Source organism: Bos taurus, chromosome 24 (genome assembly GCF_002263795.3).
Source record: "Bos taurus isolate L1 Dominette 01449 registration number 42190680 breed Hereford chromosome 24, ARS-UCD2.0, whole genome shotgun sequence".
NCBI lineage: Eukaryota > Metazoa > Chordata > Mammalia > Artiodactyla > Bovidae > Bos > Bos taurus.
The window spans coordinates 30542059-30565406 of NC_037351.1; the positions used below are offsets into that span (position 1 = coordinate 30542059).

At 36.2% G+C, this 23348-nt stretch overlaps 1 protein-coding gene across 1 annotated transcript in view; it reads right to left on the reverse strand.

The window, feature by feature from the left end:
• The window catches only part of TAF4B (TATA-box binding protein associated factor 4b), a 105667-nt gene that overhangs the window by 40454 nt on the left and 41865 nt on the right, over window positions 1-23348 (reverse strand). Inside the window, exons 9-12 of the mRNA NM_001205844.1 lie at window positions 23063-23165; window positions 10016-10185; window positions 4703-4833; window positions 223-348 (exon numbers count right to left, since the gene is read on the reverse strand). Of these exons, the coding sequence (NP_001192773.1) occupies window positions 223-348; window positions 4703-4833; window positions 10016-10185; window positions 23063-23165 (530 nt within the window). The remainder of the gene's footprint in view (window positions 1-222; window positions 349-4702; window positions 4834-10015; window positions 10186-23062; window positions 23166-23348) is intronic.

Here is a 23348-nt window from a genome sequence, read left to right on the forward strand (position 1 = left end):
AAAATGGGAACCTCAACTGAAAAGGAGATGTGTTGTTCTGGCAACCTTTCTGTAAGTATGGGATGATTTCAAAATAAATAAACTTTTAAAAACTATTCCATTTTAAGAAATCCTTCAGAGACATCTAATGGCCTAACAAAACCAAGACAGTCAACCAATGATAAAGCTGATTCTGACCTCCTTGCCAGGCCATGTTCACTCATAAATCACACAGGATCTTACCTTGGCTGCTTTAAGTAACATTTCTCTTTCTTCTAAATCCTTTCTCTGCTTCTCCAGTTGATCTAGCTTTTCAAGAAATTTGAGCTGTGATCTGGTGTCATTAGACAGGATGTAATTTTCACTTGCCTGGGGAAAAAAAAAGTCTTCTGATGATCCAAGGCAACACATTCTACATTAGGTCTTGTTATAAATCAACTAAAGACAGTTACACCAAGATACATAGGGAGGTATATTTTTAGGACGTAATATTTTATTTCTGCTAAACGAACAACAAAGCAAGTATGTTAACCATTCTTAAAATCTGAGAGGCAATTTAAAAAGAAGTTTGAAAATCTCTCAGTCACGTCCAACTCTTTGCAATCCCACGGACTGTAGCCCGCCAGGCTTCTCTGTCTATTGAAGTCTCCAGGCAAGAATACTGGGGTGGGTTGCCATTCCCTCCTGCAGTGGATCTTCCTGACCCAAGAATGGAATCTGGGTCTCCTGAATTGCAGGCAGATTCTTTACTGTCTGAACCACTAGGGAAGCCCTCATTCTTAAAATGTGAGAGGCGATTAAGCAAAAATTTCAAAGAGCTTTCCTAGTAAGCTTCATCCAGAGGGGAGGAAAAAGGAATTAAGCCCAGTGGATCCTGATAGTAGGAATAGAAAGCAAAACAGTGTATTGTTTACCTATCATCTAAATCTTTCTAGTTAAACTACTGTCAATCTCATCAGACTTTAATGATTAATTAAATCTTAGGCCCATAAAAGATAAAAAAAAATAATCACCTCCCTGAAAAACATACCAAAGATGAAAGTTATCACCTTTGCTTCTGTTGCTGAATTGGTCTAACTTTGACAAACAAATGCAACTTCTATCAAAAGACAACATAAGATCAAATGGCAAACATTAAAATCCTAAACCCTGTTGTGAGGATTTCCTTAAGCTATGGACTTGGGCAGAAACTTCCATAAATTAGAGTTATAACAAGAAGTGTAATTATTAATCTTCAATGTTCCATAAAAGGATAAAGTTTACAGTTTCATTTATTCTGATATGCTAAAGTATAAAACAGTGCTTTACAATCTAAATACTTTATTTTCTTCATCTGATAATGACCACCCGTCTCTCTTAATATTAATACACATATGCTTGTTGGGATGGGGGGTGACTTCCTGCCATCTATTCATCTCAGTAATTCAGACATCTAAGCTATAGGAGGGAGACTGTATAACAGGAAAACTGAATGTTTTTAAACATTTAGTCCAACAGTCAGTGCCTGGCTTGGAAATCTGGTTACCGTACCATTCCCATCTTTGTTTTATCCCATGCTCATGGCTGATTCAATTAACTGGGACTGAGAGATTTCATATGCCCAAGATTCTTTTTAAATTAAATTTTTATTGTTGGTATTTAACCAGATCAAAGGAGTATTACATAGTATAACGAACAAGGATGTATTAGTGCTACTTATTTTACTTTGTGTTTAATACAAAGAAGAATTCTCAAATGTTTTTTAAAGTTAAATAATACAAGATAGAATATGGAATACATTATGGGCCAACCATAGAGGCATAAACAAAATAACCAGTGGTTTCTTAAATACTTCATTTTTACCATTTTTGTGTTCATACACTCTGGAGATAGTTTACTGAGAGGATTTAATTTAAAAGGACAACAAATGCTAAATTAAAAAGGGGCAGAGACTTTCTAAATTTGAACCCAATCTCATTTCCATGCTAAGATTCCTTCTCTCTCTCTCTCTCTCTTTCAGCTCAGTGCAACTACCTCTTGCTTAATGCACCCTTCCTTTACTCTTCCAGATCCTAAACAAATGAGTGTCTTCCCTATTTCTACTGAGTCTCTAACTTTATTTAAATAACAGTAACCCCAATCTTATCATGATCCCTCCTGTCTATCCAGCTGGTCTAACTGAAGTCTTCTTGGATCACAGAGGAGGGTGGTTTAGTAATGAAAATACAAGGACTCAGACCAAATGATAACATCATCAAGTGAATCCCATCTAAAGAAAGCACTACAGCCCCTTTCAACTGGAAAACACTGAAGCTTTTCCACAGCCACCGGCACTAGAAGACTCTTAATATATCTTCAGTGGGGAAAAACCTGGCAGCAAGATCAGAAGCTTTGCATGTGTTTACTTTCCACCTCTTTATTTAAATTTCAATTTATGGACTATGATTAATTAGAGAATTATATCTAACCAAGTGAAAGATTATCAAAAGTAGATGGATTTCAAATCAAAAGCAAAATCCCGCCATCTCTTTTAATAAAAGTAGCTCATTGTTATGAAATTCATGGAGTAAATTTTCCCACACTGTACAGATAAAAACAAATCCTATCAGGATGAACCAAGATATAAGGACAAGGCTCAATCTGTGACAAAAAGGTTATTATAATCAGAGTCTACAAAATAAGTATAACTTTGAATTAGATCCAAAAATAATTAAATGATTATCATTTCTATTTAAAGAAGGATGATCATGCAGCTGCCTTTCTATATGCATGAACTCACACAGTGGCATTAGCTATATTAAAGAGTAAGTGTGGAGAAAGGCAGAGGAGGGGAAAATCAATCAGGATAGACAATATTAAGGCAGAAAATTAAGGAGGTATTAGCTTAAAGCTAAGTTACTGAGTTTCTAAGTGGAGTAGATACTATCCATTTTGCCTGAGGCAACTAAATCTTTGGAATATGTGCTGCTGACGTACCTTACAAGAACTACTCCATCTGAAGGTAATACATAATAAAGCTTTGGATGGTATTTGGGATAGTAAACATTACATTGGAAATTGTAATGGAAACCATTCCATTACAATCAATCATTGGAAAAATTCTATCCCATACTAAATGTATATGCTACATTTTGTACAGAAACTGCCTACTGTAAATGAAAGTACACTCGTGTATCTCTGAAACAACAGGGTGAGGAAAAGGGGAGAATTCAGAAAGAGACAGTTTTACAACAGTAGTTGAAGTCTTTAATACCTTACTTTCAATACTGGATTGAGTAGTTAGACAGAATAGCAATATGAAAACAGGACTAACACTACAAACCAACTAGATCTAACAGACATACCGAACACTCCTCCCCAACAACAGCAGAATACACATTCTTCTCAAGTGTGCATGGAATAGCCTCTAAGAATGATCATATGTTAGGCCACAAAACAAGCCTCATACATTTAAAATGACTGAATTGTGCTAAGAATAGTCTCTGACAACAATGGAGTGAAGCTAGAAATCAACAGAAGGAACACTGGAAATTTCACAAATATGTGGAAATTAAACAACATACTTTTAAATAACCAATAGATAAAAGAAGTCTCAAGGGAAATCAGAAAATAACTAAGAGATAAATGAAAACAAAAACACAATGTACCAAAACTTATTGAATGCAGCAAAAGCAGTGTTTAGAGGGAATTTTATAGCAATAAAGAAATGCCTACATTAAAAGAGGAGATTGTAAATAAGTAACCAACCTTATATCTTCAGGAAACAAAATGAGAAAAGAAAGTAGGATCATTATCACTGACCTTACAAAAATAAAAAGGATTACCAGAGAATATTATGAACAACATTATGCCAATAAATTAAATAACCCAAAAGAAATGGACAAATTCCAGCAGTACACAGAAATAAATACTGACATTCGGGGTCTTTTTTTCCTCATTTTTTTCTGATGACATTTAAGTCAGTATAGCAAATTCTCAAAAAAGATTTACGCAACTATAAACAGTTCTCTCAAAATTCTAAATGAAGCAGAAAGGGGAGAAAATAGAATGATCTCCTCCAGGAAATTAGGATATCATGACAATGACCATTCTTGCAAACTCAAAACCTTATAAGGTTACCCATGTACCATGTTGTATAAAATCTAGCTGTGAACATTTCTTGATATGAGGGGAAAGGTTATCTTTTTCTCTTTTAACCTTCATCAACCAATATATTTGTTCTCCATCAAAACCATAATACAAATAAATTTAGTGCTTTTATCTTGATGATGGCAAGTGATCTGGTTCATACCATTTGGTTCATAAGATAAGGCTATTCGTGCATGTAATTTTTTTAAAATAAAAGTCCTCAATGCAATCACTTAACTCACTGAAAAGAAACGGGAGTTGCCAGCAGAGTACGGATCACTGAAGAGAACACAGCTACCCAATATTTCTTTCTAACACATCCTCCCCTTTCCAGTCAAGAGCTTTAGGAAGAGAAGCCTCAGGCATAACAGATGCGTATTTCAGTCTACACTAACACAGAAGCTTTGGATACTACTGAAACTCTGTTTATTTGTCATGTAAACATATCTAAATAAGGCACATTAGGAATGAGAATTTGATTTTCTACCAATATGAATTATGTCTCAACCATTTCCTTGAAAAGTGTACCTAGAATATGAATCCATAACAAAAAGCTACCTTTAACAGAACAAAAAGGAGAGAGAAGAGCTTGGTTTTCTCTAATGATTTCCTTTACCTTGTAAGTTGTCATTCGATGCTGAGCAATTGTAGTCAGTTTTTCTAGAAGGCCTCGTAATCGCTCCTGTGTTGCATGGGAGATCAAGTTCACAGCATCAGAATTAAGTTCCGTAATGTCATGCTTTTTACCTGTGGAAGCAGGGAAAATCCATTACGTGTTTTAGTAGAGGCTGATAATTGAAATAATTAGCACAGCAGGTATTCTGTTCCCCCTGGAAGTCATACCCATTACGAATAAAGGTTTGGAGATTATGATTTTCCTGGTAAAGTCACAACTTCAAAGATCTTAGACATTACATTAATAAAACCTAGCCTGGAGCCTCAGAAAATATAGACATTGTTTCACTTAGCCTCTAGAATCATTCTCCTTGCAAGGTCATTTATAGGACAAAGTTAATAAGAACACAAATCAAGTCTAGTGTTCAGGGAGGAAAATGGTAACTGCAGAAATTAGTGCTGTATTCTGTTAATTTTAGTAATTAAAAAAATAGAAAATTACATTTTGCCCTGTTTGACACTGTTAGCAATTTACAACATTTATTTCCATGAATTCAGATTGTGAGTCTCTGTTAATAACTTGTCTACATGACACACCTATACTTTTTGTACAATACCAATCATGCTTACTTTGCACTAACTCATGTTCTATAAATTGACTTGATAATTAATTTACAAGTTGAAATGAGTTCAAAGCCTCATCATTTTACTCATCAATTTTAAAAACTTCTCTTTCACTATATCTCTTTCTATAAATAAACCAAACTTCTATTCTTCCTTCTGCTAACTAGGAAGAAAGTTTCAGGAAAACAATTTAGACCACATACCCCAAAACGAAGCTTACTTATAAAACAACCTCATCAGTATTTAAACAGCAGTTCTCCAGCTCAGTGAAACCACCTGTATCATCAGAGATGATAACCCTAAAGATATACGCAATTACATAATCTCATCTAAATGAGTTTTCTAAGTGCTATTGTGTTTGTTTTTAACATATGCATTTACACAAACTTAAAAATATAATACTTAACTTGCACTCTATCTGAAATACATTCTTATATATTCAAAGTGTGAATAAGGATTACAAAAAAAAATAAGCTTTAATTTAAAAAGCCAACAAATCTTAAATACATTGTTTGATCATAAATGCTGCCATAAGAAATGTTGAACTTTAGTTCAAAACATGGGCTATGTTAAACCAGACAGAAAAAGAATATAAAACGATTCAGCTTCATCTGTACCAAACCTTCAAAATGTAGTTCATTACTTTGTAGCAAAACTGAATTCATCACCAATATATGATTCAAGGAAGGGGAAAAAACTGGAAAGTCAAATCTACTTTAAGTCAGCATAAATAAATAGTGGGGCCTTGTATAGCAGCAATAATACAATTTCAAAACAATCCAATAATTAAAATTATAAGCAAACATGGGTATATAAAGGATGACATGCCAGTTGATACTTTAAGAAAAACGAACATTTAATAATATAGTGTCTGGGAAAAAACTTTGAAAATAATTGCATATATATAAAACAGAAGCCTAAGTTAAAGAAAAATCCATATTTCTAAAATACTAAAAATAAACAAGTGTTGGGAGTTGCAAACAATTTCAGGGCTTAGTGAACAATCACATTTTCTAATATCCTCACTAAACTGATGATAAAACATGACAGAGTTCCAAAGTTAAAGTCTCACTTTAAAATAAAACACTCTCTTTGGTAAAGTTCATTAACTGATTAAGGAGATCAAGTTGGTGTTCAAAAGCTTACTATGTGATTTTACAGAAAGTCTGTGTCATTTAATTTAGGTAACTGACAAAAAAGGAAGAACACTGGCATGTTTACTCCCCTACCACATCCAAGTAAGAAAATCTTCCTCCCCAAATTCTTTGGGTTAATTTATAACTCCTGTTATTAAAAAATGATCTTGGTTCTGACCTGTTCTGTGAACACGAAATTTTATTATAAATGAAGAACATTCCTAGAAATATATAACTCCATTCACTCTATGGTTTTTGTTTTAAAAGCTTAGGTAATTGAGAGGGAAGAAGTTTTGCAATTTTCCATCATATTAAATGACAAGTTTGTGTTTTATCCCTAAGAACTGAAAATACAAAGACTTATCCCCAGAATTCTTGAAAGCAGAGGTTAGCAAGCTAAATCTGGTCTCTCTTTATAGATACAGTTTGATGGGAATACAGTCTTTCGTATTTGTTCACATATTGTCTACAGCTTCTTTTGTAATATAACAGTAGAGGTGAGCAGTTGTGACAGATTATATTTGCCCACAAAGTAGCAAACATTTACTATCTGGTCCTTTGCAGGAAAAAAAAAACCCAAAAACTGTCAATCTCTGTCCTAAAAGATCAAAAATGTTCTTTCTATAATAAAAGTTCTCCTGTCACACAGTCTAAATCAAGCTAGAAATAAAATTTAGAAGGGGGCAGGGTATTGATAAAATTAAGTACGAATCTACTTGTACTCCACCAGAGTTCTAAATAATTATGTGGCTAAAAGCCGTTAAAACACCAGCAAATTTCCCAAGCCATCATAGAAAGGTATGTGCTCAGGCTTAATCCCAAATTAAGGAACCGCCTCCTGTACAGTACAAAACAGAATGCAGTGAAGAAAACGAAAGAGAAAGAAAGAGAGGAGTGGGGAGGAGAAAGAGGAAGAGGGAGGGCTGGAGAAGAGAGTAGTCAAACAAAACACAAGCAAACAGCAAACAAACATTTTACCATTAGCTTTTCTGAACTCCAATCCTTTTGAACTAACGTAAATTCTGAAAGTGAAAGAGGAGAGTGAAAAAGTTGGCTTAAAGCTCAACATTCAGAAAACTAAGATCATGGCATTTGGTCCCATCACTTCATGGGAAACAGATGGGGAAACAGTGGAAACAGTGGCTGACTTTATTTTGGGGGGCTCCAAAATCACTGCAGATGATGACTGCAGCCATGAAATTAAAAGACACTTACTAAAGCTCTCACTATTTGCAGATGACATGATCCTCTACATAGAAAACCCTAAAGACTCCACCAGAAAATTACTAGAACTAATCAATGAGTATAGTAAACTTGCAGGATATAAAATCAACACACAGAAATCCCTTGCATTCCTATACACTAATAATGAGAAAACAGAAAGAGAAATTAAGGAAACAATTCCATTCACCATTGCAACAGAAAGAATAAAATACTTGGGAATATATCTACCTAAAGAAACTAAAGACCTATATATAGAAAACTATAAAACACTGGGGAAAGAAATCAAAGAGGACACTAATAGATGGAAAAATATACCATGTTCCTGGATTGGAAGAATCAATATAGTGAAAATGAGTATACTACCCAAAGCAATTTATAGATTCAATGCAATCCCTATCAAGCTACCAACAGTATTCTTCACAGAGCTAGAACAAATAATTTCACAATTTGTATGGAAATACAAAAAACCTCGAATAGCCAAAGCGATCCTGAGAAAGAAGAATGGAACTGGAGGAATCAACCTACCTGACTTCAGACTCTACTACAAAGCCACAGTTATCAAGACAGTATGGTACTGGCACAAAGACAGAAATATAGATCAATGGAACAAAATAGAAAGCCCAGAGATAAATCCACGCACATATGGACACCTTATCTTTGACAAAGGAGGCAAGAATATACAATGGATTAAAGACAATCTCTTTAACAAGTGGTGCTGGGAAATCTGGTCAACCACTTGTAAAAGAATGAAACTAGAACACTTTCTAACACCATACACAAAAATAAACTCAAAATGGATTAAAGATCTAAATGTGTAAGACCAGAATAAATAAATAAATAAAAATGAAAAAAAAAAAAATAAAAGACACTTACTCCTTGGAAGGAAAGTTATGACCAACCTAGACAGCATATTCAAAAGCAGAGACATTACTTTGCCAACAAAGGTCCGTCTAGTTAAGGCTATGGTTTTTCCAGTGGTCATGTAGGGATGTGAGAGTTGGACTATAAAGAAAGCTGAGGACAGAAGAATTAATGCTTTTGAACTGTGATGTTGGAGAAGACTCTTGAGAGTCCTTGGACTGCAAGGAGATCCAACCAGTCCATCCTAAAGGATATCAGTCCTGGGTGTTCACTGGAAGGACTGATGCTGAGGCTGAAATTCCAATACTTTGGCTACCTGATGCGAAGAGCTGACTCATTTGAAAAGACCCAGATGCTGGGAAGGATTGGGGGCAGGAGGAAAAGAGGACGACAGAGGATGAGATGGCTGGATAGCATCACTGACTCGATGGACATGGGTCTGGGTGGACTCCGGGAGTTGGTGATGGATAGGGAGGCCTGGTGTGCTGCAGTTCATGGGGTCGCAAAGAGTTGGACACAACTGAGCGACTGAACTGAACTGAAATTCTACTTTTTCAAAATAAAAGGATAACATATACTGAGGTGAAAAAAGTGATAATTTGTACAGCATACAGTAGGAGCTCAAATATTTACTAAGTAATTTTTAAGTAGACTTAGAATATATAACAGCAATGCATTTTACAGTCCTTAAATATACCATGGATGTATCAAACATCTGAAACTTTCACAGTTTTGTGTGAAGTCTCTAACACAGAATGCAAAGGTTCTTACTCAAGCATACTAAAAGGTCACCGGTGCTGGCCCCTCAAGTTGGACATGTGTGAAGGAGGAGAGTTAGTCTCTGGCAAGCCCCTGCGTCAGGACACAAGAAACGAGAAGACACACACACAACAGTGTCTCTTCAATCTGTCTCTTTTTCCAGTTACCATTGTGAATTTGCTATTAACAACAAAGATGTTTGGCTCCAGAATAAAACAGGTATGTTCTCTACCATTTCCTTTCACATACTTCAGGCCATTTAACAACTACTGGCCAGAGAGAACCCTGATATTCTAGTTTCGCTCTTTTACCGTAAGGATGGGTTTGAGTTCCAGGATGGAGATGAGGAAAAAGGGACTTAATCTCGTTGGCTATTTCTTTGTTTCATAAACACAAATTTGTAACATAAATTACATGCCTAAAGGCCAACCAAGGAAGAACAGCACAGAAAAAATATATATATCATAAGTATATTTATATGCTTATGATATTAACTACTACCTATACCAGAAACCACAGGTTGTATGATTTAAGTTATTTGAATAATTTTTAAAATAAAATACTTCTTTTGTAACACCCATGAAATCTTGATTACTTCCAGAACTTGTTTTAAGCTTCAGAGTTTCCAGAAAAACCAACCCAGGCTATCTAACTCTTGATAACATTTTCCTTGGATCAGACAGTCTTATCAGGTCAATAATCGTACTCACCAATGTCTAAAATTCGCTTTTGTAGAGCTCCAATGAAAAGAAACGGTTCATCTTTACAGGACTGAATGAGTGTGCCAACCAATTCAGAGTTTGTTGCTAAGATGCAGGCGTTTTCTTCACTGAGGTTGACCCCTGCCATGGAAGTCACATCATTGATGTCATCTTCATCTCTAATATAAAAAAAAAGGAAAGGTTTTTGATGGTGGTGGTGGTATGTGAATGAGTGATTTCAAAGAGCAAGGAAGTGTAGATCTCTCCTTACAACTAAAGACATTATCTTACTTAATTTATCCAAGCAAGAGAAGAAGTGAGGCATGGCTATCCCTCTCTGTCAGTCTTTAAAATTAATTGGTATCTCTAACCACTAGTACATTTAATATCAGAAAAATGGATCACAGACACCTTTGTCTCCTGGTGCCCATCTCTCCCTCTTGCAGTTTAGTAAATAGGGTGCACTAAGAGGGATTTGGTCCAGTGCTCTGTAACAAACTAGAGGGGTGGGAGCGAGGTTTGTGGCGGGGGCAGGGACAGGATCCCCACGGCCAATTCACGTTGATGTATGGCAGATGTCAAATCAATATTGTGGAAAAATTGTCCTCCAATTAAAATAATTTTTTTCAAAAAAGAGGGATTTGGAAGTTAGTCTAAGTTATCCACAAACTGTCTCCAATGAAAGACAATGAAATAAAAAGAGGCTTCTTTTTTTTCATCCAAGATGATTAAAAAACCCTGAAATATCCCCAGTGCCCTCCACTGGTCCACTGAGGAGGAGAAACCCTTCGATCCTGAAAGGTCCATACCCATGAAAAGGCCCTTGAGAAGAATCTCTCTAGACTAGCTATTCTGAAACTACATGGTTAAAACTAGCTTTGTTTTTCTGCTTCAGACTTTTGGTGTGCTCCATCTGTACCAACTGAATTATTAAACCACCTCCTCGAGCAAATGGCTGCAAAGGGCTAATATTTAAGATATAAAATTATACACACATATGTAAAAGACATACATATAAGAACACAAAATATGTTTGTGCTCCTTGCATTGTGCCAGCAAAATTAAATAGTTGCTTTTATCTAATAGAATTGCTACATGGCTATGGTATTAAGATGAGTATATTATGTTTAAGGAGAGAGAAGAGAAAGACCAAAGAAATACTAAAATTCTAATGGCATCCTTAACACTATATGTAATAAGAGGCATGTCACTGACCATAACTCAAGTACTGATGCATAATAATTTACACAAACATGATTCTATAAAAAAGATATTGCTTCCTTCTATTTATTGCATGGGCCAAATGATCTATCATATAGTTTCATATCAATAGATTTGAACCTCCTTGTAGTAATGCATTTGTGTACAAAAGAGGGAAATAAACTATACCAGTTAAGTGTTTAAGATATGAAAGCCTCTGGTGTTCAACTTTAAAAAGCAGCATGTTAGGGGTAAGAGAGGGAGAGAGACCTCACTCACATAGGTATAAGTGATTCAAACTAAATGAAAGAAAGTTAAATGCTAGACACAGCAGTTTCAAGTGAAGAGAAAGAAATATGGTTCCACAATCTGAATGGTATATTTAATAGCCTAACCTATAAACTGTGTCTTGGTATTAGGGAAAAGAAAACTTTTAAAATTAGTATCTCAAATCAACCAAACAAAATATACAATATAAAGAAACTGTGTAAAAGTGGTTGGTCTTCATCTTATCAAATGTCACAGAGGTACTGTCAGAGGTATGGGATGCTGAGAATGGTTCTAAGAACTAATTTACCACCTATGTAAACAAAGAACTATTCCAGAAACATCTGAACACTTAAAGCTTAAATGTAAGTACAAAAGAAACTGTAAACCTAAAGATGGACCAAGATCCAAGTTAAAAAAAAATATTTTAAAAGGTCTGAGTAAAAAATACTTTTTAAAAATCAAGTATCAAGAAAATGGAAAAACAAGCCATAGACTGGGAGAAAATATTTGCAAAACACATATCTGATTAAGGACTGTTATCCAAAATATATAGAGAACTCTTAGAACACAACAATAAGAATACAAACAGATAGAAAAGTGGGCCAAAGACCTAAAAGACAACACACCAAAAAGATGGCAAGCATATGAAAAGATGCTCCACATCCTATGTTATCAAGGAGATGCAAATTAAAACAATGAGATACCACTACACACCTATCAGAATGGCCAAAACCCTGAACGCCAAATGCTGATGCGGGTGTGGAGAAACAGGAACTCTCATTCATTGCTGGTGGGAACGCAAAATGGTACAGCTACCATGAAAGACAGTTTGGCAGTTTATTGCAAAACTAAACATACTCTTACCATGCTGCTGCTGCTGCTAAGTCGTTTCAGTCATATCCGACTCTGTGAGACCCCAGAGATGGCAGCCCACCAGGCTCCGATGTCCCTGGGATTCTCCAGGCAAGAACACTGGAGTGGGTTGCCATTTCCTTCTCCAATGCGTGAAAGTGAAAAGTGAAAGTGAAGTCACTCAGTCGTGTCTGACTCTTCGTGACCCCATGGACTGCAGCCTACTAGGCTCCTCCATCCATGGGATTTTCCAGGCAAGAGTACTGGAGTGGGTTGCCATTGCCTTCTCCGTACTCTTACCATATGATCCAGCAATTATACTCCTCCATACTAACCCAAAGGAACTGAAAATTCACATCCATACAAAAACCTGTACATGGATGTTTCTAGCAGATTTACTCCTACTTGTCAAAACCTGGAAACAACCAAGATGTCCTTCAGCAGATGACTGGACAAACCGTAATAAATCCAGAAGTGGAATACTGTTGAGGACTAAAAAGAAATGGTACCATACCACGAAAAGATGTGGAGGAAACTTAAATACACGTGATTAAGTGAAGAAGCCAAACTGAAAAAGCTACATACTGATGAGTCCAATTATATGACATTTCGGCAAATGCAAATTATGGAGACAATAAGATGACCTGTAGTTGCCAAGGGTTAGCAGAAAGGGATGACTAGGCAGAAAACAGAGGACTTTTTAGGACGGTGAAATATATAGTATCTGTATGACACTATAATGGGGGATATATGTCATCACACGAAAATGTAAAAACCCACAGAATGCACCACACAACAAGAGTGAATTGTAAAGTAAACGATGAACTTTGGTTGATAATGATGTCTCAATGCAGATTCATCAATCATAACAAATAGACCACTCTGGTGGGGGATGTTGGTAATGATTGAGGCTGTGCATGTATTAGAATTTTCTACAACATATCAATCAATTTTCCTGTGAACCTAAAACTGCACTAAAAAACCATCTATTAAAAAAAGAAAAAAGAGGCCAAGTACATTCTATTAAAAACTCTGTTCACTCCTAAACAGAACCTGTTCACTCTGAAATAGAATCCCAACCAGTTACTTAACACCTTTAGGACAAAATTTTCTTCCTCTAAACAATGAATAACTTTGATTAGGGTACTTTCTAACGTCACTCTCAGCCACTTAAAAGAATAAGGGAGTTCTCTTTGGCCAAGGTGTATTACGAAATGGGAAAAACTAAACAAAACAAGGTATAGAACAGACTGTACCTTGGGAAAAAAAATACACACTTATATGGGCATAACTTCTATGGGCATATCTCTGGATACACAAGAAATTCATCTCTGGAGGGGGAAATTGGGAAGCATGAGTAGGAAGAAGACATTTTATATCATATCATACTCTTTTTCTACAGGCTTTCCAGGTGACACTAGTGGTAAAGAAACTGCCTGCCAGTGCAGAAGACATTAAGAGATATGGGTTTGATCCCTGGTCAGAAAGATCCCCTGGAGTAGGACATGGCAACCCATTCCAGTATTCTTGCCTGGAGAATCCCATGGGCAGAGGAGCCTGGAGGGCTACAGTCCACGGGGTCGCAAAGAGTTGGACACAACTAAAGTGACTTAGCATGCGATCTTTTCTACCCTTTGAATGTTGTACTATATACATGGATTACTCAATCAAATGGTTAGTGATATTTTAAAAATAATGTTAATAAACAGAGAAAAAAAAACTGAAGACAGAGAAATATAATGATGTTCAGAACACGGCCTCATCCTTCCCTTAAAAAAACCCCCAGACTTCCTTAAGGTATACAGCACATGGCCTTTACACACTTGCACACAGCATGCCATGGTCACAACGTCAGCTGTGTGCCAGGTCCACCGGCCCTGTACACTGCACCTTGCTTCCATAGGTGAGTGTTCCCACTGAGCCCCTGCTGAAGTCTCACATACAGACTCGAGAGACCAGTACCAGGCCTCCTGTTACTAGCAGTCCCATGCACAGTATTAGAACTGAATGTAATTCGTCAATGAAGAGACTGTCCCACGTCTTTCAGAATCTTCTTGCAGCGCTTCTCTGAAATCAGCAGGGAGCTAACCACCCTATAAGATTTGTTCCTGCCTAGCCATCACTGCCCCTTCTTTTTGGCCCCAAGCTGAACACAGCTCCCTCTAGTTCAGCTCTCAGCTGCTATGGTTACAGAGGGCAGCATGAAGAGAGGGAGAGCCTAAGCAGGGAAGAGGAAAGGGTACCATGATCAACAGTACCCGAACCATTTAAAACTTCCTCTAGGAGAGGAGGCAGACTAAAGGAAAGCAAAGACAACACAATGTCATAGCAGCATTGTTGATAAGGCTAAAAAAGATAGGCGAAGGCAGTAATAAAGGCTTTGCTGCTGAGGTATATTTGTGATTCTGGGTTGGTTTAATTTTAGAGGCAAAGAAAGTGAGAATCTCTGAATCATGTCTTCAAGACCTCTGGTCTGATGCAGTATATTTTTTAATGAAGGTGTTATGAAAGATATAAGCCTGTCTTGTTCTAAAAGACATACAAGAAGGGAATTTAGCAGTGAAAGGCTTCCAACTCAAGATTCTGTCGGGTCAATAGGCTGCTATGCAAAAGTTAAAGAAGTATTATCCAATCACCTGGCTTGCATTCTGGCTTCTGAAACTGATGTAATTCTTCAGCTTTTAATAAAGTTAACCACTGCTTGTGCCTACCTTTTAAAATCTCTTCTGCCCTCTTAAGATTTATAATAGCATCAGACTAATTCTTCTCTAGTAGAAAAAAATCACATTACTTTCCTGTTACAAAACATTTCATGATCCCATGAACTCAACCTGATATTCAAGGCCTTCCAGGTAATGACCTTAACTTAGCACACTCTTCCCTCCCATTTCTCACCATCAAATAGCTCATACTGACCCTGGACTTTCTCAGGCTTTTCTCCCTTTCTTGTTCTAGTCTTCAGCTCCTTTTGCTTATTACGTTTCAGCTGCCAATGCCCCATCCATATTCCAGATCGACTTCAATTGCCTACTTTGGAAATGTTAGTTTGTTTTCATACTTTTAAAGTGTCTGTCCAATTGCTACAACTTTTGAACTTCTGAGGGTACATTCTTTTCATTTTAAGATCAAGTTCTTCCTTTACATTACTAATCCCTGGTAGAATAAGGTTACCTTCAATATTCTTGTTTCATCACCTTTGAGCATAATCTCTGCATTACCTACTACAGCCAGTATATAAACTCACACAACATCCTGCTTACTCTCCTTTTATGCTTTTTTAAAGGTATTTTTCCCCATGGGAAATCATCTTTCTTCTTTTTAAGAAATAGAGCATAGGATATTGCAGTATTTCTCAAACTTTAGTGACTTTAGGAACTACTTCAGAGTATATTCCTTCCCAGTTCATTCTGAATGTAAGAACAAAGATAATTTTTCCTAAATAGCATTTTACTGTAATAAAATTTGGCTAATAATTTTGAAAGCTTTCACAATCACATCTCTAAGTCTTCATTCATGTAATTTCGCTGTGAGGAATATTTAAGAACCTAATGTCTAATAAGATTTAGCATAAAGGCAATTCCTCCAAGAATTTTTTGTTGACTTTAACCCTAGATTTAATCTGCACAGCTCAGAAGGGTGCTTCTTCTGTCTCCTGTTGTTCCAAGATTTTATCACCACAGATAGTTTTCTAAGTCCTTCCTTGGAATGATTAACCATCTGTTATTATGTATAAATACATAATAAAACAATTAATTACATATGAATCAAGACAGAGCACATGTTTAATCTACACTAGAGAATCTGATTCCTGCAATAAGAAGAAAATGAGACATTAAAGTTGATGGAGTGATATCTGTACAAACAGTATGTAACCTTGTCCTATGTTATTTTCTAAGTGTCTTTTAAGGCAAATTAAAAAAAAAACACTTAACCTCTAGCTATAATGCCTCCTAAGTTATACATGTATACATAAATATCCACATATATATAATATGCATCCACAAATACTTTATTATCTCTCTAAAATATAAGGATTCTAAAGAAAAACTTTAATCATAAGACAGTATCACCTCTTCAAAAAAAATTGACAATAACTTCTTATGATCATCAAATTTCCAGTTTCCAGTTTAAATAAAGTTAACTACACAAACATGCAGAGGTACTGTAATATTTGTCACTTCTGCTTCTGAAATATAAAGAATAAAACACGAATCTCTGGCACCCTCTGGTGTTTAAACACTATATAGCTCCCCTTATTTATCCCAGATGTACCGACAAGCACAACAGAAAATATGATTTACTCAGGGAAAAAGTCACAAAAATGTTATTTTCACTTAAACAAGTAGTTTTGAAAATACAGGCGGTTATCACTCTGCTATTAACCTCATCCAGTTAACTCAAGACAAGATCAAATACCATACACTATAACCTCCTCTTACCTAAATAGAGTCTCTTACCTAAATAGTCTCTTGCCTAAACAGTAAATGAAGTGAAATTAATACTAAGTATCTGAGAAAGCAAACTTAACAAAAAGACATCACTATAAAAAGATAAGCATAAAGTCACATATGAACCAAATAACTAGAACATACTATACAAAAATGAAAAGTGCATATTAGAGCTAAAATAAAACTTATTTTAAAATAGATTATATCTAAGATTATAGATATGCCTGTTCTTTTTTGAAATTCATTATTTCAACAAATTTTTGAACGCTTATTATGAACAAGGCACTGTTCTACACATTAAGCACACAATGGTAAAGTTACAACGAACTCTGAGAGAGACTGGGGAGTATAAAGAAGGGTAAACAAATAGAGTAACTTTAGATAAGTGCTTCAAGACAGCAGATGTGACTGAAAAAGCTACTTTACAGGGTTGGCCAAACAAAGACTCTTTAGTCAGATAATTTTTAAACTGAAATATTAATAATAAGTGCTATAAACAGAAACTTTTAAACTGGATTGGTCCATATGAAGATGGGGAAAGAAAATGCAGGAAATAACCACATCTAGAACACTGTACAGTGGGGCCTGACTAGTGTGTATGAGGAACCGAAAGGAAGGGAGAAAACTCCCGGGTCCCTAACACCAAGAGAATGCCATGCCTGTAACACTCTGCCTACTTCCAGTTTTCCTAAATGTGGGAAAGAATCTTATCTTGCTTATGCCACTATTCTTCAGTTTTCTGTCAGCTACAACCTTATTGAACTCTAACAAATAGAACTATGGTTCAAGGTAATCTCAACAAAAAATTTTAAAAGAACTGCCCTGCTGATTTTGAAATTTATGTGTAAAAGAAGAACAAGTCAAGACATTTTTGATAAGAAAGGAATAGAGAATTTATCCAGATATAAAAATAATGAAGTAAGATAACTGAAAATGCAAAAATATTAATACAGAAATGAAACAAAAACAACAGTAAAATGAAATTCTAGAAATATACCCTTGAACAACTGGGGTTTTACTGAAAGGTAAAGGAGCATTTGAAATCAGAAAAGTAAAGATGAAGAAATCTTCAGTAACTTGTTGACGTAAGCAATCCAGCCAGGAAAAGGTTATTTCTGCTTCAGCTATTTATACAGTTAGAATCAAGCACTACTGATGATTTTGTAAAGGTCTACTGCATATAAGGGGTGTGTATAGATATTTTGGAAGAAAATACAGAAGCTCCTCATTATGAGCTCAGGATAGGAAAAGATTTCTTAGAATAATGCAAAATTCAAAAGTTATAAAGGAGGAGACTGATAAAGCAAGTTTTCTGATTTAAAATCTGCGAATGGTGACACTTTTCCATCAGGCATTAAGTGGACTAGATGTACCCATGAGAAATTACTGGCATTCTAATTTAGACAAGTTTAAGAGTTTTTTATTCCAATGTTGGCCACACAGAAGTTGTCAAAAAGTATCAGTAAAAATAAGCACTGAGCACACTCTAAAGGTAGAACTGCCTCAAGGGCAAATGCCTGAGGCTGACACTAGTTTTCTGGCCTCTGTTAGAGTGGAGAAAATAAGTCAGGTTCACCAGAGCACATGCTAGTTCAGTTCAGTTCAGTCACTCAGTTGTGTCTGACTCTTTGCGACCCCATGAATCGCAGCACACCAGGCCTCCCTGTCCATCACCAACTCCTGGAGTTCACCCAAACTCACGTCCATTGAGTCGGTGATGCCATCCAGCCGTCTCATCCTCTGTCGTCCCCTTCTCCTCCTGCCCCCAATCCCTTCCAGCATCAGAGTCTTTTCCAATGAGTCAACTCTTCACATGAGGTGGCCAAAGTACTGGAGTTCAGCTTCTGCATCAGTCCTTCCAAAGAACACCCAGGACTGATCTCCTTTAGAATGGACTGGTTGGATCTCCCTGCAGTCCAAGGGACTCTCAAGAGTCTTCTCCAACACCACAGTTCAAAAGCATCAATTCTTCGGCGCTCAGCTTTCTTCACAGTCCAACTCTCACATCCATACATGACCAATGGAAAAAACGTAGCCTTGACTAGACGGACCTTTCTTGGCAAAGTAGTGTCTCTGCTTTTGAATATGCTATCTAGGTTGGTCATAACTTTCCTCCAAGGAGTAAGCGTCTTTCAATTTCATGGCTGCAATCACCATCTGGAGTGATTTTGGAGCCCAACAAAATAAAGTTTGCCACTGTTTCCACTGTTTTCCATTTATTTCCCATGAAGTGATGGGACCAGATGCCATGATCTTAGTTTTCTGAATGTTGAGTCAACTTTTTCACTCTCCTCTTTCACTTTCATCAAGAGGCTTTTGAGTTCCTCTTCACTTTCTGCCATAAGGGTGGTGTCATCTGCATATCTGAGGTGACTGATATTTCTCCTGGTAATCTTGATTCCAGCTTGTGCTTCTTCCAGTTCAGCGTTTCTCATGATGTACTCTGCATAGAAGTTAAATAAGCAGGGTGACAATATACAGCCTTGACATACTCCTTTTCCTATTTGGAACCAGTCTGTTGTTCCATGTCCAGTTCTAACTGTTGCTTCCTGACCTGCATACAGATTTCTCAAGAGGCAGGTCAGGTGGTCTGGTATTTCCATCTCTTTCAGAATTTTCCACAGTTTATTGTGATCCACACAGTCAAAGGCTTTGGCATACTCAATACAGCAGAAATAGATGTTTTTCTGGAACTCTCTTGTTTTTTTGATGAGCCAGCAGATGTTGGCAATTTGATCTCTGGTTCCTCTGCTTTTTCTAAAACCAGCTTGAACATCAGGAAGTTCACGGTTCACGTATTGCTGAAGCCTGGCTTGGAGAATTTTGAGCATTACTTTACTAGCGTGTGAGATGAGTGCAATTGTGCTGTAGTTTGAGCATTCTTTGGCATTGCCTTTCTTTGGGATTGGAATGAAAACTGACCTTTTCCAGTCCTGTGGCCACTGCTGAGTTTTCCAAATTTGCTGGCATATTGAGTGCAGCACTTTCACAGCATCATCTTTCAGGATTTGAAATAGCTCAATTGGAATTCCATCACCTCCACTAGCTTTGTTCGTAGTGATGCTTTCTAAGGCCCACTTGACTTCACATTCTAGGATGTCTGGCTCTAGGTCAGTGATCACACCATCGTGATTATCTGGGTCGTGAAGATCTTTCTTGTACAGTTCTTCTGTGTATTCTTGCCATCTCTTCTTAATATCTTCTGCTTCTGTTAGGTCCATACCATTTCTGTCCTTTATCGAGCCCATCTTTGCATGAAATGTTCCCTTGGTATCTCTAATTTTCTTGAAGAGATCTCTAGTCTTTCCCATTCTGTTTTTTCCTCTATTTCTTTACACTGATCGCTGAAGAAGGCTTTCTTATCTCTCCATGCTATTCTTTGGAACTCTGCATTCAGATGCTTTTATCTTTCCTTTTCTCCTTTGCTTTTCGCTTCTCTTCTTTTCACAGCTATTTGTAAGGCCTCCCCAGACAGCCATTTTGCTTTTTTGCATTTCTTTCCCATGGGGATGGTCTTGATCCCTATCTCCTGTACGGTGCCACGAACCTCTGTCCATAGTTCATCAGGCACTCTATCTAGTCCCTTAAATCTATTTCTCACTTCTACTGTATAATCATAAGGAATTTGATTTAGGCCATACCTGAATGGTCTAGTGGTTTTCCCTACTTTCTTCCATTTAAGTCTGAATTTGGCAATAAGGAGTTCATGATCTGAGCCACAGTCAGCTCTCGGTCTTGTTTTTGCTAATGTAGTGCCAAATCCTCCCTGGTTCCTATGAGACACAGTTACAGATCTTTTCTGGAGTAAAGCAAACTCAGCTGGCTGTCAGGTTTAACCTGATTTACCCATCCACTGAGCAAGGATGCAGAACAACTGGAATAAATTCTCATACTTTGTGGTAGGACTGTAGATGGTACAACCACATAGGAAAACAAATTGGCAGCTTCTTATAAAGTTAAACATAAACCTACTAAATGATTCAGCAACTCTGCTCATATATTTACACAAGGGAAAACTTATGTCCATACAAAGACTTGGATACAGATGTTTCTAACAGCTTTACTCACAATAGCCAAAAACACGAAACAACTTGAATACCCACCAGTGGCTAAAGAGATAAACAATTCAGTGCAAACAACCACAGTGCACCATACAGTGGAATGCTACTCAGCAATGAAAGGCAACAAATGACTAATGCACGCAACAACACTGGGTGTGTTTCAGACACATTATGCTGAGCAAAGGAAACCAAGCGAAGAATACACATTATACTATTCTACTTATTTAAAACCCTAGGAAAGAAAAATCAACAATGATAAGAAGCCAGTCAGGGGTTGCCTAAGGTATAATAAGGGGACTGTCTGGGAAGTATCACAAAGGAGGCTTTCAGGGTGTTGAAAATATTCTATGTATCTTGACTGAGGTACTTGGTACATGAATTTAGTCTTTTGTCAAAACTCACTGCATTGGAAGACAATGACGACTGTCTAGGTCACCATCTTTCAGCATTTACTTCCCCCAAGCAATACAGAACAACAAACACCACAGCCTCAGCACAACGTGAAGACAAAGAATATCCAAACTTCAAAACAAGAATAAATGAAAAAGCAAAACAACAATTTCCAGTGCACACTTTCTTGTCCAGTGGCGACTGATTCCTCAACTCACTCACCCTATCTCAAAAGGTTTTGGACAAAAGCAGATTGAATAAAAATTGCAGGAGAGAGACCAGAGAACTAGTCGCAGAATAAAGGATGAAATATACCAGTGGCAGGAAGACTAAGTACATCCCAAGTCAAAAAATACTAAAGAGGTGTCCTGGTAGATCAAAGCATGGACCACATTCAACTAATTTCATCCAAACAAGAGATGACTGAGAAAACTCCAGAGAACAGACTGAAGGTGAGCATTTTAATATAAAAGTAGAACTACAACTAAAGTATTGGTGGGGATGAGGAAGGGGGATTAATGTACAGATACTTACATACTGTGACAAATAATGCAACTAAAAATGGGAGCATATAAAGAAGAAAACAGAATATCCACACACAGATTTTTAAGTAAGCAACTGGTGAATTTTTAAAGTATCGATCCAAGAAGGACAAACATAAAACTGTAAAACTTTGAGAACAAAGAACAGGAGAAAATTTCTATAACCTTTGGTTATATAAGCATTTCTTATATAAAACATGAGAAGCATAATCTGCAAGAGAAAAAATTAATGAACTGGGCTTCAGGAAAATTAAAACTTTTGCTCTGTGAAGGATACTGGTAAGAGAATGACTTGGATCTTGAATATATATAAAGAACTCTAAAAACACAATCACAGAAAAACAAACAACTCCAAAGAAAAATGGGCAAAAGATCACTTCACCAAAGAAGGTAGTGTTAAGGATAGCAAATAAGCACAAGAACAGATATTCAACATCTTAAGTCTTTAGGAAAATATAAATTAAAATGACAGTGACAATAACCACTGTATACTTAGAATGGTAAAAGTCAAAAGAATTGGCAATAACAAGTACTAAAATTGGAGTGGAACTCTCCTCATTGCTGGTGGAAATGAAAAATGGTACAGCCCCTCTGATAAACAATTTGATAGTTTCTTAAATAGTAAAACACATACTTACCTAGTGACCCCATAATACTACTCTTAGATGTTAACTACAGAGAAATGAAATCTATGTTCATATAAAAATCTGTATGGAAATGTTTACAGCAACTTTATAGAATCATTTAAAAACTGGGAACAACTCAATGTCCATCAACAGGAAAACAAATAACCAAATTTACATTCAGGTAATGAGTACTGTTCACCAGAACAAAAGAGCAATCTTCTAATAATCAAAATGATGTAGATGAATCTTAAACACATGTTGAGTGAAAAAATCAAATGCAAAAGAGTAGATAATGTAATTTTCCATTTATGTAAGGTTCAAGAATGGACAAAAATGATCTTTGGTGATGGACATAAGAATAGTGGCTGCCAGAGACAAGAGTTGGAAGTAACTGATTTGAAAGGAGCATAAAGATGATGGATATGTTTAGCATCTTGGTCTGAATTAAGATTACACAGGTATACGTTTGTCAAAATTCATTGAGCTCTACACTTAAGATCTACGCACTTTACTACTTATAAATTATATTCAAAAGCACTGTTAGCTTTTTCAAAAGGCATCATTAAATTTATTTTACATAAGTATTATTTTGTCATCTCTTTTATGTTTTTAAAAAGAATATTAATTTCTTAAATCAGGCAAAATTTTGATCATTTAATTTCTTTACCTGAAGGATATTGTTCCATTCTCTTTTATTTTGTTTTTCTGAACAGATGATTGAAGTGACAGAATTTTATTTCCTGGAAGGGTAACTTGCTTTAGAATGGAAGCTATAAAAACAAAAGAAGAAAGAAAAAGTAAAATGAAAAAAAAGCAATCATACCACATTAGGGAAAAATTCAGGACAATAGCTATTTTCAGTGCATATAGAATAATCAAAGAAAATTTCAAAGCTTTCTAGATTTAAATTCAAACATTACAATTAATTTATTCCCTGCAAAAGAAATCACAAA